A 20,394-nucleotide genomic window follows, 5' to 3' on the forward strand; every position below is an offset into this window, starting at 1 on the left:
AGGGCTTGTGTACCAGTTATCAGTATATAATATATACCCCTTACCAAGGTATGAGTCTATCATTGTTCTAACCACATCACCAGAGATGCCCAATAACTTCCCGGTATTTTGCAATGTATAACTTCCAGTGTAGACAATAATATCCAATACCAGACCACTATAACAATCACAAAGCACAAACAACTTTATACCAAAGCGTTTCCTCTTGCTTGGTATGTACTGCTTGAAAGAGAGTCTTCCTTTGAACAGAATCAAAGACTCATCAATTACAAGCTTCCTGAAGGGATGAAGATACATATTGAATTTCTCTTTCAGATACACAAACACATGCCTAATCTTATATAACCTGTCGTTTCTGTCAGGCCTGGTTTTGTCTGAGAAGTGAAGCTTATGTAACATTAGCACAAGTCGATTCACTGGGATTATATCACTGAAACCTGGGGTTGCAATCAGGCGGTCTGTTGACCAGTATGATTTCACTTTGTGCTTATACACATGTGGCATAAGCATTATTGTGGCAAAGAAAAGATACATCTCAGCCACAGTTGCCTCCTTCCACTGATGTAGGTGTGCTTTTGGTGAAAGTATTGTGTTTGCCATGGTGTACTCGTAGTATGTGTTGCTTTCCATGACAATGCTTTCGATCAGGGGTTCGTCAAAGAATAACTCGAAACATTCCAGTTCAGTGGCATTGTTCCGAAGTGTACAAGATGGCCGTATTCCACTATGGCTGTCATCAAACTGGTGGGCATTTGGAACAAAATTAACAGCTTCCTCCCAATCCCAAGTGTGGTCTGCTGGTGGGTACTTGACAATGACAGGTGGTTGTGGTTGTGGAGGTTGTGGTTGTGGAGGTTGTAGTTGCGGAGGTTGTGGCTGTGGAGGTTGTGGTTGTGGAGGCTGGTGTGGTGGGTGGGTGGGTGGGGGATGGTGGCCTTTGTTGTAGATCAGCTGAGGCAGCGGCATGGGTGGCAACGTGGCTGGCAGCATGGCCCACTGCTGGTGCCTCACGGCCGTCACCACCACTACCACCACCATGCACATTTTCCATCCCAATTGCAACACTATCATCGTCATTTTCACTGTCTGTTCCTGTTGTACAGCCATGGGATGTACTCCGAGATGTACTCCTTCCCCTTGGAATAGCATATGGCACACTACCAGAGCGCATATATTGTCGTATATACTGATGCTTCACTGGGGAATATTGCACTTCACTATCACTACTGGAACTAGTTTGAAGAGCTTGTAGTTCATATTCACTATCACTGTCATCACAAATGCTCACATCTGAGTCTGGGATTTGGGAAAATAGGAGTTTCCTCTTCGATTCTGGTACAACTGAACGTGAACAAGACGGCGCAGCACCAGAGGTGGAAGTCTGAGGGTCGTCTGGGTTTTCCTCACTATTACCGATATTATGGTCACTAGTTTTGGTCAAAACCTCACCAAAACCTTGAAACTCATCTTCACTGGCACTTCCATCTGTATTAGAACTGTCACTGGGGAACAAAAGTGTCCCAATTCGCCGAGGAGTGAGGAACTTTTTACCGCGAGGCATGGTGGACATTGTGTACTAAGATGGTGTTCCCACAATGCACCACTGGGTCCCAGATTTTTTTTCTACCACTCACACCGACTACACAGACCCATTCTCTCACATCTAGGCCTACCAGCCTTTTCCCGCGAGATTTGATGGCGCTAGAATTTATGCGTACTAGTATGAACCCCTGAGCGTAAGCCATACTAGCACGTCCGAAACCCTCAAAGGGTTAAGCAAGCATTACGATGACCTCTTAGCATTACTAAATTCCCTGCATGCCTGTATATCCATCATTACTCTCACCGAAACCTGGCTAAAGCCTGATACTACTTATGTCTATGCCATTCCTGGTTACACAGCCATACACAACTGTAGGCCAGATCAACAAGGGGGTGGCACAGCTATATACTACTCAGACCAACTAGAATGTATCACTAATACTTGCACAAGGGATAAACATGGGGAATATATAATAGCTAAATTCAAATCCAAATACCTACAAAAACCTCTCACAGTGATAAACATCTACAGAGTACCACAGTCAAACTTTATCCGTTTTAGTGAAAACCTAGGAAGTTTCATAACTGATGCACGCATGAGCAAAGATCACTTACTACACTCAGGTGACTTCAGTATAAATCTCCTGCAAGACCAGGACCCACACGTTACTGAATTCACAAACACTATGAGTAACTGCATGTTGCTGCCAACAGTAACAAAACTTACAAGAGTTACAGAGACTAGTATTTCCCTACTAGACCACATCTGGACCAACACCATATCCCCTTTAAAATCAGGCATAATCACAGATAATACCACAGACCACTACCCTACCTTCCTCATAACAAATCTTGGCAAATTACCCCAAGTCACTACTAAAGTCATTTTCAGACTTCACAATGAGGCAGCCATTAACCCTTTCAGGGTCCGTCCCGTAGATCTACGGCTTTACGTTCAGGGTCCAAACCGTAGATCTACGCCTTGAGCTCAGCTCACTCTGATAAACTGTGAGTGGTACATTTGGGCCTAGATATGAGAGAATACATCTATGTGGTATGTGTGCACCACATAAAACAGATCCTGCAGCACACTGTGTATAATGAGAGAAAAAAAATGAAATGATTTTTCGATTAAAACAGCAACTTTGCAGTGTTTTTTCGTATGTTTTTTATAGTTGTATTTGCGATTTCTTGGTCTCATTTGATAGAATGGAAGACATATTACAGAAATAGAGATGATTTTGATTGGTTTTAGCACTGGAAATGGCTTGAAACTGAGCTCAAAGTAGCAGAAATGTTAAATTTTTGCCGATGTTCAAGAGTAAACAAACGACCTCACACGTCTAATACACGCCAGCTGGTGGGTCTAATATACATTCACAAATATGGTGATGATATTTATACAATTATTACAGTATTGCATAACAGTAAATCTTCTATTTTTTGGTGTGAATAAAAATTCATTATGTGAATAAAAAATCAAAATGGAATTTATTTGTAAAGCCTCAAAACATAACTAATGAACAGAGGAAATGTTAGTTTAGTGCCAAGAATGCCTACATTGTTCATTCTGGACCCTATTTTGAAATTGGAATATTTTGAACTTGTGTTAAATTGGCCAAATTAACAATTTCCGATCACTTTATTTTGTAGTTGAAACAGTTGACTTGGCGATTTCTTGTGCTCAATCGATAGAATAGAAGTAATACTAGTGAAATAGCTAAGAATTTGGTTGATTGGAATAATGTAATTGGCCTAAAATGGGAGTCAAAGTCGGCAAAATCGCCGATTCGTAAATATCGCTGACACATCAAAATTCGCGAGAGCATAATTTCGTCAATTTTCCACCAAATTTCGTACTTTTTGTTTTATTACCTTCACAAAAAGATTCTCTACGATTTCGTAAGAAAAAATAACAAATTTTTTTTTTGAAAATTCTTGGACACTGGTGCGTGACTCCAGATTTGGGCCTTGGACCCTGAAAGGGTTAATAACTTCACAGCAGCAGTGACAAACATTGACTGGCACACTGAGCTAGAAATCTATACAGATATTGACGAAAGTATTAATAATTTTCTAAAAAAGACCCAATACCTCTATAACAAGCACTGCTCTAAAAAAAAACTAAACAGATGACAGCCAAGAGACTGAACAGTCTCTGGCTAACACCAAGCATCCTTAAATCCATAAATAGAAAGCAACTATTTGAAAAACAGTACAGAATGGGTCACATAACCAGAGACCAAACTAAACGTTACTCGTCAATCCTAACCAGCCTGATAAGAAGGGCTAAAAAATTGTATTATGAGAACAGATTATCCAACTTACGAGGTGATATAAAAAGACCTGGAAAACCCTATCAGAAATTCTAGGGATGAAAAAGATGTCACGAAATAGCGAAATTGAATTAACAAATCCAGATGAACCCCAACTCCCACCAACTGAAACAACAAACAGACTCGATAATTTCTTCTCCATTTTAGGAAAAAACCTTGCCAATAAAATCCCAAGCTCAGATACCCCACCCAATGACTACCTCACTGGCAACTACCCGGACACACTGTTCCTAGCTCCGACTAATGCAACTGAAGTCTCCTTTATTATCAACACACTAAAAAACAAGACAGGAGATTTAAATGTCTTACCACCCTTTATATACAAAAAAGTGTCACAAGTGCTATCACCAATCATTGCAACACTCTTTAACAAATCCATTGAATCTTCTACCTTCCCTGCAGTTCTCAAAATAGCAAGGGTCACCTTGATCTATAAAGGAGGAGACCAAACAGACTTGAATAACTATAGGACAATATCCAACTTACACCTTCTCTTTAAAATGTTCGAAAAATTAATTCATAAGCAAATCTATTCCTACCTCATCTCCCACAACATACTCAACCCCTGTCAATTTGGGTTCAGGCCTAATAAAAATATGAATGATGCTATTATACACATGCTAGAACATATATACACAGTGGTCCCTCAATTATCGTCCATAATCCATTCCTGGAAGTGGGACTATTATCGAAATGGACGATTTACGAATCAATTTTCCCCATAAGAAATAATGTAAATTCAATTAATCTGTTCCTGACACCCAGAAGTATTAAAATAAAAATTTTTTTTACATGAAATATAGATGTAGTACATAAACAATACAGTGGCACCTGATGAATTAAACATTAACAGAATAACACTTGCCTTTATTGGCGATTCTTCTTTGTGTATGGAAGCCTGGAGAAGGAGACAGATTGGATGATTTACTGTTTAGAAGGGGAATCCCCTTCCATCAACACCTCGGGTACCAATTGCTTTTCTGGGGTTACTTCTCTTCTCTGTTTCTTAATGCCACTAGGACCACCTTGAGAGTCACTGGAGTCCTGTCTCGCAAAAAAAGTGTCCAGAGAGCTCTGTTTCTGGCGTCTCTTTAAAACTTCCCTAAAATGGGCCAAGACTCTGTCACTCTACAAGTTGCCAATATGGCTTGCAACATCCTTCTCTGGGTAATGTTTCTCTATAAATCTTTCCATCCTACCCCACACTTCAAAAACCTCCTTAATTTCTGAAGAAGGCACCTTCCTCCATCTCTCTTCCTCCTCCTCTGCAGCAAGATTCTGAGCTGCGATCTGTTGCTCTTCCTGCTGAATCTCTTGCAGCTCCTCAGTGGTTAGCTCTTCGTTGTGGTCCTCCACCAACTCTTCCACATCCTCCAAACTCGCATCCAACCCCATGGAACTCCCCAGTGTGACAATAGAGTTTACAACTGACATAGGCTCATCAGGGTCTGCCTCAAACCCTTCAAAATCCCTCTTGTGGACACAATCTGGCCACAATTTTCTCCAAGCAGAGTTCAAAGTCCTGGTAGTCACTCCCTCCCAAGCCTTACCTATAAGGCTTACGCAATGGAGAATACTGAAGTGTTCTTTCCAAAAATCTCGTAGGTTCAAGTGAGTGTCTGAGGTCACATTCAAGCACCTTTCAAACATTGCTTTGGTGTAGAGTTTGAAATGACTTGCTGGTCCATGAGCTGGAGGAGAGGAGTGGTATTCGGGGGCAGGACTTTTACTGTGATGAACCCAAACTCCTTCAGAATTAGGTCATCCAAGTTTGGAGGATGAGCAGGTACATTGTCCATTACTAGGAGGCACTTGAGATCCAATTTCTTTTCCAAGAGGTAATTCTTCACACTAGGGCCAAAGACTTCATTGAACCACTTGACGAAAATGCCCCTTGTGACCCATGCCTTACTATTAGATCTCCAAAACACACACAATTTACTCTTCATAACATTGTTTTTCCTGAACACTCTGGGATTTTCAGAATGGTACACTAGTAATGGCTTCACTTTGAAATCCCCACTAGCATTAGCACAGAACATTAGCGTCAGCCTGTCTTTCATAGGCTTGTCTTTGCAGCACCTTTTCTTCCTGAGTAATGTAGGTCCTCTTTGGCATTTTCTTCCAAAAGAGGCCTGTTTCATCACAATTGAACACTTGTTCAGGTTTCAGTCCTTCACTGTTTATGTACTCCTTGAATTCATGCACATATTTTTCAGCCGCCTTGTGGTCCAAACTGGCAGCCTCACCATGCCTTACCACACTGTGTATGCCAGTACGCTTCTTAAATCTCTCAAACCAGCCTTTGCTGGCCTTAAATTCACTCACATCACCACTAGTTGCAGGCAATTTCTTTACCAAATCGTCATGCAACTGCCTAGCCTTTTCACAAATAAGCGACGTCATAAGACTATCTCCTGCTAATTGTTTCTCATTTATCCACACCAATAATAACTTCTCAACATCTTCGAGTACTGGTGATCTCATTTTTGTCAGCATATTTACCCCCTTTGCAACAACAGCATCCTTGATTTCCTTTTTCTTGTCTGTGATGGAAGATATGGTTGTACGGGATTTGTTATACATCCTGGCCAGTTTGCCCACACGTACACCACTATCATATTGTTCAATGATGGTTTTCTTAAATTCTATCGTATTTCTCACCTTCTTTACCAAAGGCTTGGCACTAGGAGCTTTCTTTGGAGCCATGGTAACTTATTTAGCACTTAAATAACTTGCAAGCCCTAAAATAAATGGAATATTATGAAATATTTCGCTGGAGCATGTGAGGGGACCGTTGCTCACTGGTAAACAATGGCACACTGGCTGGGAAGGGAAAGCCCAGGCGGCTCAGAGCGTAAGTACGCGTCCGGGACGACGGACTATTAGCGAGTTACCGGACCATTTGCGAGCCAATATTTAGATGAAAAAACAGGACTACAGTGGACCCCCGCATAATGATCACCTCCGAATGCGACCAATTATGTAAGTGTATTTATGTAAGTGCGTTTGTACGTGTATGTTTGGGGGTCTGAATTGGACTAATCTACTTCACAATATTCCTTATGGGAACAAATTCGGTCAGTACTGGCACCTGAACATACTTCTGGAGTGAAAAAATATCGTTAACCGGGGGTCCACTGTATTTCCGAAATGGACGACTTTCAGGCTGGACGATTATTGAGGGACCACTGTACACTGAAATAGAGAAAGAAGAAGTCCCACTGGTGATCTTCATTGACCTACATAAAGCTTTTGATACAGTTGACCATGACTTGCTCCACATAAAATTGTCGCACTATGGTATAAGAGGGGACTCCCTCAACTACCTAAAGTCATACCTCAGCTACAGAAGCCAATATGTGTACACAAATGGGGCAAACTCTTCTGCACAGCCAATTACAGTTGGTGTCCCACAGGGAAGTGTCCTAGGTCCTCTTCTCTTTCTCATATACATAAATGACCTACCAAATGCAATGCAACTACTCAAACCCACACTATTTGCAGATGACACTACATATGTCTTCTCTCACCCGAGCCCAGTCACGCTAGCCAATACTGCAAATACCGAATTACAGAAAATATCTACCTGGATGAGGACTAACAAACTCACTCTAAACATTGACAAAACTTACTTCATTCAGTTTGGTAACAGAGCTACAGATGCCCCTCTTAACATAATGATAAACAGATCACCTATCACGAAACTCACAGAGGGAAAATTCTTAGGAATCCACCTTGATAATAGACTCAAATTTCAAACACATATACAACAAATTTCCAAAAAAATTAACAAGACCGTAGGCATACTATCGAAGATACGGTACAATGTTTTACAGTCAGCCCTCCTGGCCCTATATCACTCACTTATCTAATCCTATCTCACCTATGGAGTTTGTGCATGGGGCTCAACAACAATAAACCATCTCAGACCACTAATTACCCAACAAAAGGCTGCGGTCAGAATGATAACAAATTCCCACTCCAGGCAGCACACTCCACCAATATTCAAAACTCTAAACCTACTCACCATACAAAACATCCATACTTATTACTGCACCTACTATATACATAGAACACTTAACTCTGATATAAACCCTCCCCTCAAACATCTCCTTACCAACCTCAACAGAACACATGACCATAACACAAGGCACAGATCACTCTTTGATGTTCCTCGTGTCCATCTCACACTATGCAAAAACTCAATGCACATAAAAGGCCCTAAAATCTGGAATTCATTACCTGTGAATATAAAAGAAGCACTGTTCATAAATTCAAGTCTCTTCTCAAAAATCACTTACTCACCCACAACTAAATAAATACTGAATAATTGTATCTCATAAATTGTATCTCATAAATGCTTCTCATTATTGTATTTCATAAATGCTTCTCATTATTGTATCTCATAAATGCTTCTCATTATTGTATCTCATATATGTCTAACCTGTGACCCAATCAGATGTTGCAGGTGTATGGTGTAGGAGGTAGGTTACTGAAAGCTGTGAAGAGCTTTTACGAGGATAGTGAGGCTCAAGTTAGAGTATATAAGAAAGAGGGAGATTATTTCCCAGTAACAGTAGGCCTTAGACAAGGATGTGTGTTGTCACCGTGGTTGTTTAACCTGTAAACAGTCCAAGCAGATCTACGTTCACATGTGTAGTGCTACAAAAGTAGATCTACGTTTTTTTACATATTTTCAAATATAACAAAAAAAAAGGTTGATCAAAGTTTTTTGCACATTTTCAAATGTAAAAAAAACAAAAAGATGATCTACTTTTTTACATACTTTCAAATGTATAACAACAAAAAGAAGATCTACTTTTTTTACATACTTTCAAATGTTGAAAAAACGTATACAGTGGACCCTCAACCAGCGATATAAATCCGTTCCTGAGAGCTCATCGTTAATCTAAATAATCATTAGTCAAGTTAATTTTCCCCATAAGAAATAATGGAAATCAAATTAATCCATGCAAGACACCCCAAAGTATTGAAAAAAAAAAATTTTACCACATGAAATATTAATTTTAATACACACAAACTGAAGAAGACATGCACAGTTACATGACACTTACCTTTATTGAAGATCTGGTGATGATTGATGGGATGGTAGGAGGGGAGTGTGGGGATGGTGTTAGTGTTTAGAAGGGGAATCCCCTTCCATTAGCCCTTGAGGTAGCAAGTCTTTTTCTGGGGTTACTTCCCTTGTTCTTTTAATGCCACTAGGACCAGCTTCAGAGTCACTGGACTTCTGTCGCACAACATATCTGTCCATAGATACCTGTACCTCTCGTTCCTTTATGACTTTCCTAAAGTGGTTCACAACATTGTCAGTGTACAGGTTGCCAACATGGCTTGCAGTAGCTGTGTCAGGGTGATTTTCATCCAAAAAGGTTTGCACTTCAAACCACTTTACACACATTTCCTTAATCTTAGAAGTAGGCAATTTCTTCAATTTCTCTATCCCCTCCTCCGAAACAGTTTCCTCAGGTCTGGCCTCTTGCTGTTGAAGATGATCTAGCAGCTCATCAGTGGTTAGTTCTTCATTGTCCTCCTCCACCAGCTCTTCCACATCCTCCTCACTAACCTCCAACCCCAATGACTTCCCCAATGCCACAGTGGATTCCTCAACTGGCATAGGATTCTCAGGGTTAGCCTCAAACCCTTCAAAATCCCTTTTGTCTACACATTCTGGCCACAGCTTTTTCCAAGCAGAGTTCAAGGTCCTCTTAGTCACTTCCTCCCAAGCCTTACCTATAATGTTTACACAATTGAGGATGGTAAAATGATTTTTCCAAACCTCTCTTAGAGTCAGACTTTCTGAGGTCACTACAAAGCACCTTTCAAACATAGCTTTTGTGTACAGTTTCTTGAAGTTGGAAATGACCTGCTGGTCCATGGGCTGCAGGAGAGGAGTGGTATTAGGAGGCAAAAACTTCACCTTAATGAAGCTCATGTCCCTAGAAAGTCGCTCTGCCAAGTCTGAAGGATGACCAGGAGCATTGTCTAATACCAGGAGGCACTTAAGGTCTAATTTCTTTTCAGTTAGGTAATTTTTCACATTGGGGGCAAATGCATGGTGTAACCAGTCATAGAAAAAGTCCCTAGTGACCCATGCCTTACTGTTTGCCCTCCACAGCACACACAAATTAGCCTTGACAACATTGTTTTTCCTGAACACTCTGGGAGTTTCAGAGTGATACACCAATAAAGGCTTCACTTTGCAATCACCACTAGCATTGGCACACATCAACAGAGTAAGCCTGTCTTTCATAGGCTTATGTCCTGGGAGTGCCTTTTCCTCCTGAGTAATGTACGTCCTCCTTGGCATTTTCTTCCAAAATAGGCCTGTTTCGTCACAATTAAACACTTGTTCAGGTTTCAGTCCTTCACTGTCTATGTACTCCTTGAATTAATGCACATATTTTTCAGCTGCTTTGTGGTGCGAACTGGCAGCCTCACCATGCCTTATCACACTATGAATGCCACTACGCTTCTTAAATCTCTCAAACCAACCTTTGCTGGCCTTAAATTCACTCACATCACTAGTTGCTGGCATTTTTTTAATTAAATTGTCATGCAACTTACTTCCTAGCCTTTTCACATATGATTGCTTGAGAGATGCTATCTCCTGCTTCTATGTTTTTCGTTTATCCACGCCAATAACAGTCTTTCAACATCTTCTGTCACTTGCGATCTCTGTTTCAAAAACAAAGTTGCAGATTTGGCAAGAACAGATTCCTTGATTGCCGTTTTCTTGGCCACAATAGCAGCGATGGTTGATTGGGGTTTTGTGTACAACCTGGCCAGCTCAGAGACACACACTCCACTCTCATACTTAGCAATGATCTCTTTCTTCATATCCATAGTAATTCTCACCCTTTTTCCTGTAGGGTTGGCACTAGAAGCTTTCTTGGGGCCCATGGTGACTTATTTTGCAGGTGCAATCACTAGAAAGGCTGTGATAATATGAAATGTTCTGATTGTATGCTTGGAAGTGACTGCGGTGGCTGGCTTGTAAACACTGGCACCCACGGAACAAGCGAGGCTGGCTCAGGCCGCATGTGGACGCGTCTTGAATGAATCGCGTTGAGCGAGTTTTTTAGCACTAGCTGAGGCAAAATTTTTGCGTTAAAATGTATCGCTAGGCGGATTTAACGTTATGCGATGCGTTCGTTAGGCGAGGGTCCACTGTACTTTCAATTTCAGGGATCATGTCTGTGAAAGGTTTCAGTCACAGTACCTTTCCTGTAAGGTTTCAAGCACTGTAGCTTTCTTGTAATGTTTCAGATATACTGTATCTTCACTATGTTTCAATCACTATACCTTTTTATGTAGTTTAATCTATTGTATCTTTCCTGTAAGGTTGCACCGTTGTATCTTCCCTATACAGTTGTACCATAGTACCTTTTCTAGAGAGTCTCAGCACCCTGTCTGGTATCATTTTTAGCCATGTAATATGTCACTCATATTGGGTCAGACTCTGTTTGTAGAGGCTTTTCTATCACCATATTTAAGGGTGTCTGGAGTTGCGGTCTGCAGGTGGAAAGTACAGTGTCTACACTCTAGGGAATGGGTTTAGATGTTGAGGTTATTTAAACTGTGATGGTGACACACTGGCAGCCAGTGATGGTGAATGTGTTTATCATGGTCACCCTGTCTTGTGTTCAACATGGTCACCCTGACTTGTGTTCATCATGGTCACCCTGACTTGTGTTCATCATGGTCACCCTGACTTGTATTCATCATGGTCACCCTAGCTTGTGTTCATCATGGTCACACCCTGACTTTTGTTACATCATGATTACCCTGACTTGTATTCATCATGGTCATACCCTGGCCTGTGTTCATCATGGTCACCCTGACTTGTGTTCATCTTACTCACCCTAACTTGTGTTCATCTTACTCACCCTAACTTGTGTTCATCTTACTCACCATAACTTGTGTTCATCTTAATCACCCTTACTTGGAGGTAAACATCAGATGCAGCATCAAATTAATTATAATTGAAATTAAATATTTCTCCTGTCTCATGAAATCGTAATGACATGATTGCAAACAAACCATACCACGGGCGGGGATAGAACCTGCAATCAGAGAGTCTCAAAACTCCAGACCGTCGCATTAACCACTGGACCAGCTAGCCACAATAAGATTCGTCCAACTAGGTATATTTCTACACCATAAGAAGGTTAGCATAGGCACCACTGTGACCACAAATACAAGTTTTTACAGACGAGTCTCCAGCTAGCGTGGCCGTGACAAACTCTAGCTCAAGTCCTCTCAAAGCTGTTAATATGACTCATGAAATCATAATGACACGATTGCATTTGTGGTTACAGTGGTGCCTATGCTAACCTTCCTATGGTGTAGAAATATACCTAGTTGGATGACTCTTGTTGTGGCTAGCTGGTCAAGCGGCTAAAGCGACGGTCTGGAGTTTCGTGACTCTGATCGCGGGTTCTATCCCCGCCTGTGGTATGGTTTATATTTCTCCTGTGTTATTAATTTTATTAATTTTCTTCCGATCTCTTAGGTTTTTTAAAGAAGACAGAACTAATAGAAGCAGCTCAGCCCCTGTGTGATGCTTCACTGGTGAACACTGCAGAGGCCTCGCACTACTCTGCATGGTCCTCTATGAGTACCCTTACCAGGAAGAACCTGGCCAGACGAGATGGCAACCCTTCCAGGTGATAGTCTGACCACTACTCTCTGCTTTACTGTTGTGACAACCATCCAGGTGATAGTTTGACCACTACTCTTTGCTTTACTGTTGTGACAACCATCCAGGTGATAGTTTGACCACTACTCTCTACCCTCTGTAACTCTGTGTCAGCACTCTCATGTGCTGTACTACATCTGTGGTGGCTCCATCTGCTGTCCCAACCCTCAGGGGATGACCTGGTGTTGGCTCTGGAACACTTATCCCTCACCCTTAATGCTTGTTTTATCTTAAGGCTGGATTTCCTTCCTGGTTTTATATGAATGCAGCTTCAACCTGTCCTTCTTGACCTCATGCCCACCTAAATTGCTGTAGGTGCCCAGTCTCCCTCTTGTAGATAATCATGTTGATTCTTTTGTGATTTGGTCCATATTTATTCACTGGTCCTCCTTCCTGAATGACTTTCTTCCTCCTGTATTAGAATGAGCTGTCACTGTCACAGTTGTGAAGGTTCCAGGCAGCTACCACCAGTGCCTAGTGAGAGCCCTATATACCTACTTGGTCCTTGTGATGGCCATGCCTAGGAAATAATGAAGGACTGGCAGCATCATACTTGCCACTTCTTTGTTCAGCTCTATTGCTTCATCTCTTCGACTTCCACTACATGAGCAGCATCCACTTTCCTTCTGTGCTCTTGCCACCTGCGGTGTGGTGGGCTTTGTGCTGGCTGCATACATTCCACTGTCTCTGAAAAAGAGGATCTTTGTCCCAGTAGTGTACCTTTAGGGTATTCTGAAGTTTTCTCTGATTCTCAGTGGCATGCTTCTTTTAAGCTAGTATGTATTTCTTAGACATGATGCCTTCCCCCTCTCCTTTGGGATTTTTGCTATATATAACCTTGCTGCTGTTGCTGGACAACATGACATTCCACCAAGCATCCTCCCTTACATGGAAATACTACAAGTTTTTTTACAATCTGATAGGCTAGCTAGCCCATGTGGACCATTTATGGGAGATTCTCTGGGGTTCTTGGTTAAAGTTTCTTGTTTTCTTTTGTGCCTTAGCCTCATAGGGCTGTGTCTATAAGCATGAAGCAGCCAAACTTCATTTTCTGTCTATGCCTAATCATCCTTGACAAAGTAGCTATGTAACTCTCCCAGTAAAAATAGTCAGGAGTGGCTTACTATGTGGAGGGATAAGGAATGCTTTTAACCCATTAATTGTCCAAACGTAGATCTATGTTCTCTTGCCCAGCGCTCCGAATGTTTTGAATTTTTTTTTTTATTTATTGAAATAAAGAGCACATTTTTTCTATGTGTATAGGATAAATTAGGGTCAGTATTCACCGAGATATGAGCCTGCGAAGTTGGCTCATCTGACGACAACTTGGAGTCTTGCCACTTGCAGAAGTGTTGCCGATATACCTTTTTTTCTCGTTTTCTTATTATTTTATATAATTTTTATGTTCTGATAATTACTATTTATAGTAGTGCTTGTGATTTGATAGCCAATCTTTGTTCTGACGCTAATATTAGGTATTGAAATAGCACTCAAATAGTCACAAGCACAGTGACAGGTGAACATTTTCACCTGCCTTAGTCACATACTATTGTCTAGAAATATATACATAGTATTTATAGGTTCCTGCAATGTTTTGGATATGGGAGTATATAATAATAACAATAATAATAATTATAATAATAATAATAATAATAATAATAATAATAATAATAATAATAATACAGTGGACCCCCGACATTCGAAGGCATCGACATTCGATAAATCCGACATTCGATGCATTTTAACGCAAAAATTTCGCCTCGACATTCGATGGAAAACCCGACATTCGATACGATTCGTACGAGACGTGTCCATGTGTGGCCTGAACTGCCCCGTGTGTGCCAGTGTTTACAAGCTAGCCAGTGTGCGCACATCTAAGGATACATTCGGTACATTGGATATTATTCATATTATCACTGTTTTTGGTGCTTGTTTTTGCAAAATAAGTAACCATGGGCCCCAAGAAAGCTTCTAGTGCCAACCCTTCGAAAAAAAGGTGCTAATGACTATTGAAATGAAGAAAGAGATAATTGCAAAGTACGAAAGTGGAGTGCGTGTGTCGGAGTGCATGATGATTTAGTAAAGAAATTGCCTGCAACTAGTGGTGATGTGAGTGAAGTTAAGGCCAGCAAAGGTTGGTTTGAAAGATTTAAGAATCGTAGTGGCATACACAGTATGGTAAGGCATGGTGAGGCTGCCAGTTCAAGTCCTAATGGAAGGGGATTCCACTTCTAAACACTAACACCATCCACACTCTTCCCTCCTCCCATCCCATCAATCATCACGAGATCTTCATTAACCCTTTCAGGGTCCGTCCCGTAGATCTACGGCTTTACGTTCAGGGTCCAAACCGTAGATCTACGTCATGAGCTCAGCTCACTCTGATAAACTGTGTGTGGTACATTTGGGCCTAGATATGACAGAATACATCTATGTGGTATGTGTGCACCACATAAAACAGATCCTGCAGCACACTGTGTATAATGAGAGAAAAAACTGAAATCATGATTTTTCGATTAAAACAGCAACTTTGCAGTGTTTTTTCGTATGTTTTTTATAGTTGTATTTGCGATTTCTTGATCTCATTTGATAGAATGGAAGATATATTGCAGAAATAGAGATGATTTTGATTGGTTTTACCACTGGAAATGGCTTGAAACTGAGCTCAAAGTAGCGGAAATGTTAAATTTTTGCCGATATTCAAGAGTAAACAAACTACCTCACACATCTAATACACGTCAGCTGGTGGGTCTAATATACATTCACAAATATGGTGATGATATTTATACAATTATTACAGTATTGCATAACAGTAAATCTTCTATTTTTTGGTGTGAATAAAAATTCATTATGTGAATAAAAAATCAAAATGGAATTTATTTGTAAAGCCTCAAAATGTAACTAATGAACAGAGGAAATGTTAGTTTAGTTCCAGGAATACCTACATTGTTTATTCTGGAGCCTATTTTGAAATTGGAATATTTTGAACTTTGTGTTAAATTGGCCAAATTAACAATTTCCGATCACTTTATTTTGTAGTTGAAACAGTTGACTTGGCGATTTCTTGTGCTCAATCGATAGAATAGAAGTAATACTAGTGAAATAGCTAAGAATTTGGTTGATTGGAATAATGTAATTGGCCTAAAATGGGAGTCAAAGTCGGCAAAATCGCCGATTCGTAAATATCGCTGACACATCAAAATTCGCGAGAGCATAATTTCGTCAATTTTCCACCAAATTTCGTACTTTTTGTTTTATTACCTTCACAGAAAGATTCTCTACGATTTCATAAGAAAAAATAACAAATTTTTTTTTTTGAAAATTCTTGGACACTGGTGCGTGACTTCAGATTTTGGCCTTGGACCCTGAAAGGGTTAAAGGTAAGTGTCAATTATTCTATTGTTATTAATCTATTGTTTTGTTGTTATTGTAATTATTCTGTTGCATTAAACTTAACATTTCATGTGGTAAAAATTTTTTTTTCATACTTTTGGGTGTCTTGCATGGATTAATTTGATTTCCATTATTTCTTATGGGGTAAATTAATTCGACTTTCGATATTTTCAACATTCGATAGCTCTCAGGAACGGATTAGTATCGAATGTCGAGGGTCCACTGTAATAATAATAATAATAATAATTTCCCTTGAAGTATCATGTCAGAGAGTGTCACTTGTCTTATATTATCACTCCACTGCTGATAATGGTGACATTTGATGAGTGTGGTCTTATCTTATCACCCCTCTGATGACAGCTGTGACATTTGATGAGCTTGTCTTATCTCATCTTATCACCCCACTAATGACAGTGGTGACATTTGGTGAGCCTTCCCTTTATTTGTTTTCACTGTTTCACATAAACATATCTTCCTATCTGTCTGTCAATCTATCTGTTTAGCTCTCTATCTGACTAGCTTTCTGTCTAGCTCTGTTCATCTGTCTAGCTCTCTGTATATGTCCAGCTGTCTGTCTGTCTAGCTCTCTGCCTGTCTAGCTCTGTCTCTCTGTCTAGCTCTCTGTCTGTCTGTGTGTCTGTCTTTCTGTCTGCCTGTGTGTGTCTTTCTGTCTGCCTGTCTCTCTTTGTCTCAGAGAGTTGCTCTTGAACCAACTTGTATTACACACGATCACTATCTACAAGCACAGTATAGGACTTTGTCTGGATTTTTTGTGTTATCCTTGGTAATTTACACTATAATTGTATTTACATATGTGTTCCTATGAGAGAGAGGCAGAGACAAAGAGATGGACAGACAGAGAGAGATACAGAGAGACAGACAGACATAGAGATAGCCAATCAGCCAGCCAGCCTGCCGAAACCATATTACACATTCCAGAATTGTTTCTTTTTACTTAGGGCATAGGTTATAGGACATTGTGGCAGGATGACTACCAGTGGTACCAAAATTGAAAGGGTGTTGCACAAATGTTGCACATGGGTTATTATCAAAGTTTTTTATATTTTTGCGACCACTTGTGGCCACATCCACCTCAAAGCCACTAAACTTGGGGTCAACGTCACTTTCTTCACAAAAGGGGAGCGTTACTACAACATGACATCAGTGAATCCTTGGTGTTTGCCATGCTGTTTGTTCTAGCTAGCACCCAATTTAATTGGGACTCCCACAAGGTACTAAGTGGTCCCAGATTTTTTTAATACTATGCACACCGAGTGTTAAGACCCATTCTGTGCTGACCAGGCATTTCAGGGCAATCGTGACAAATTTTAAGGCAGGAAAAATAAAACGTAAATATACGTTTGGGGTGCTAGTGTAAGAATGTATATACAGTAGACCGTTATTTAGCATGGTAGTTATGTTCCTGGAAATGCTGTGTTAGGTAAAATCGTGCTAAATGAACTGAAGAACTTATGGGAAAAATAGGGTTACGTTCCTGGAAGCCCCCAAAAAGCCAAACAACTTTTTTTAGACCAACAGATCTTACAAAAATAAAAGTGAACATGTAATTGTAGTTCATTGTTGTGATATATTACTGCTTAAGACTACAAATCCAATAGAAATAATAGTATTTCTTACCTTAAATTGTGGGTAATGGTGTGTGTGGATGATTGTGGAGAGAGTGGATATGGATGGTGTGGCCCTACTGGGCTGAGGTGGATGGTTGTTGGTTGTCGACAGAAGTGGATGGTATAGGTTCTGGTACTGAAGTCGATGGTTGTATTCGAGTGTGCATAAATTCTGTAATGGTTCTTTGGGCTGTTTTACCCTGCAATACATTATACAGCTGATGGTAAGGCATCATCAGCTGGTTTAGACCCTGTTTCAAAGCACTGCTTCTAGAATTGTCAGGGTCCTCTTCAGTGAAAAAGTCTGCAACTTTACCAGTAATATGGAACTGCTCATGTAACTGCTGCAATGTTAACTGCTTTTCTTCAGGTTCTTCTTCATCTTCTTCTGTTATGTCCCTCCCTTGTATCTGTGCATCGAGCTCTGCTAACGGTTCCTCTGGACTCCTGTCTTCATCATCATCATCTTCTAAGAGCTCATTCACATCGTCTTCATTCATATCTTCAAAACCATCACCTGGTAATCTCCTTGCCAGCTGAACATTTTCCTGAACCTGACTCTCAAGCAAGGGGAAACCAGTGAAAGAATTAACCACAGAAGGCCATAACATTCCCCACCCTACATTTAATGTTGATTGAGGCACTTCATTCCATGCATTTCTAGCATAGCTGATAGCATTTGCAATGTTAAATTTATTCCAGAAGGTTGGTACTGCCAAGTTGGAGTCAGAGTCCATTGATGCAACTAGTTTTTTCATAACTTTTTTTGTGTAGTTACACTTGAATGACTTAATGACTCCCTGATCCAATGGTTGCATTAAAGATGTTGTATTTGGAGGTAAAAATACAACTTTTACATGTGGGGTCACATCCAGCGAAGCTTGTGGATGAGTACGGGAATTATCAAGAATGAAGAGAGCCTTGAATGCAAGGTTCTTGCTGTGCAGGTAAAATTTGACTTCAACATAAAGTGATGCTTAAACCAGTCAATAAATATTTCCTCTGTCATCCATGCTGACTTGTTTGACCTCCAAATTACTGGTAAAGTGTTTTTATCTACGCCTTTCAAAGCATAAGGATTCTTAGAGCGGTAAATAACCATGGGCTTACACTTGAAATCACTTGATGCATTACCGCAAAGGAGCAAGGTGAAGTGGTCCTTTGCTGTCTTGAAGCCTGGTGCACATTTCTCTTGCTGACTGATATAAGTTTGTGTTGGCATTTTTTCCAAAAAGCACTTGTCTCATCAGCATTAACCCTTAAACTGTCCAAACAGATCTATGTTCACATGCGTAGTGCTCCAAAAGTAGATCTATGTTTTTTTACATATTTTCATATATAAAAAAAAAAATGTAGATCAAAGTTTTTTACACATTTTCAAATGTAAAGAAAAAAAAGAAGGTCTACGTGTTTTTACATACTTTCAGATGTTGAAAAAACGTAGATCTATGTTTGGACAGTTTAAGGGTTAAACACTTGATGTGGCTCATAGCCACCCTCAGAAATAATTTCCTGCAATTCTGCAGGAAAATTACTTGCTGCTGTATGATCAACTGAAGCACTTTCACCAGAAAACATAATATTATGTAACTTATTACGCAACTTAAAGGTGTGGAACCAGCCTGTGCTAAAAACACACACTCTTTTTCAGGCTTTCCTTCCTTATCACACACTCTTTTTCAGGCTTTCCTTCCTTATCACACACTGCTTTAAACAACTGTAAGGCCTTTTCCCTAATTAAGAGGAAATTAAGTGGTGCACCTTTCTTTGTCTTTTGTTCAATCCACTCAAGCAACAAGTTTTCTGTTTTATTTACTTGTTGGGGCCTATGTGTCATTCTTTTCATGAGATGACATCTTGGGTTATTCATTACACAAGCTCGTATATTCGCCTCGTTCTTTTTTATTGTACAAACCGATGCTTCATTTAGGCCATAGGCCCTCACTATATCCAACACACGTGATCCACTCTTAACCCTTTCAGGGTCCAAGTCCCAAATCTGGAGTCACGCACCAGTGTCCAAGAATTTAAAAAAAAAAAAATTTGTTATTTTTTCTTATGAAATCGTAGAGAATCTTTTTGTGAAGGTAATAAAACAAAAAGTACGAAATTTGGTAGAAAATTGACGAAATTATGCTCTCGCGAATTTTGATGTGTCAGCGATATTTACGAATCGGCGATTTTGCCGACTTTGACTCCCATTTTAGGCCAATTACATTATTCCAATCAACCAAATTCTTAGCTATTTCACTAGTATTACTTCTATTCTATCGATTGAGCACAAGAAATCGCCAAGTCAACTGTTTCAACTACAAAATAAAGTGATTGGAAATTGTTAATTTGGCCAATTTAACACAAAGTTTAAAATATTCCAATTTCAAAATAGGGTCCAGAATGAACAATGTAGGCATTCCTGGCACTAAACTAACATTTCCTCTGTTCATTAGTTATGTTTTGAGGCTTTACAAATAAATTCCATTTTGATTTTTTATTCACATAATGAATTTTTATTCACACCAAAAAATAGAAGATTTACTGTTATGCAATACTGTAATAATTGTATAAATATCATCACCATATTTGTGAATGTATATTAGACCCACCAGCTGACGTGTATTAGACGTGTGAGGTCGTTTGTTTACTCTTGAATATCGGCAAAAATTTAACATTTCTGCTACTTTGAGCTCAGTTTCAAGCCATTTCCAGTGCTAAAACCAATCAAAATCATCTCTATTTCTGTAATATGTCTTCCATTCTATCAAATGAGACC

The 20,394-nt window shown here is 39.9% G+C and overlaps 1 protein-coding gene and 1 long non-coding RNA gene across 4 annotated transcripts in view; one reads left to right on the forward strand and one right to left on the reverse strand.

The window, feature by feature from the left end:
• The window catches only part of mus81 (mus81 structure-specific endonuclease subunit), a 355,921-nt gene that overhangs the window by 89,315 nt on the left and 246,212 nt on the right, over positions 1-20,394 (forward strand). For both annotated transcript variants that reach the window (XM_070083779.1, XM_070083780.1), the window contains one exon: positions 12,418-12,571. In XM_070083779.1, coding sequence (XP_069939880.1) covers positions 12,418-12,571 — 154 coding nt within the window. The remainder of the gene's footprint in view (positions 1-12,417; positions 12,572-20,394) is intronic.
• LOC138852519 (uncharacterized) overlaps positions 1-20,394 on the reverse strand; it is a 389,852-nt gene that overhangs the window by 61,484 nt on the left and 307,974 nt on the right. The window lies entirely within an intron of this gene.

This window comes from Cherax quadricarinatus, chromosome 10 (genome assembly GCF_038502225.1).
Source record: "Cherax quadricarinatus isolate ZL_2023a chromosome 10, ASM3850222v1, whole genome shotgun sequence".
NCBI lineage: Eukaryota > Metazoa > Arthropoda > Malacostraca > Decapoda > Parastacidae > Cherax > Cherax quadricarinatus.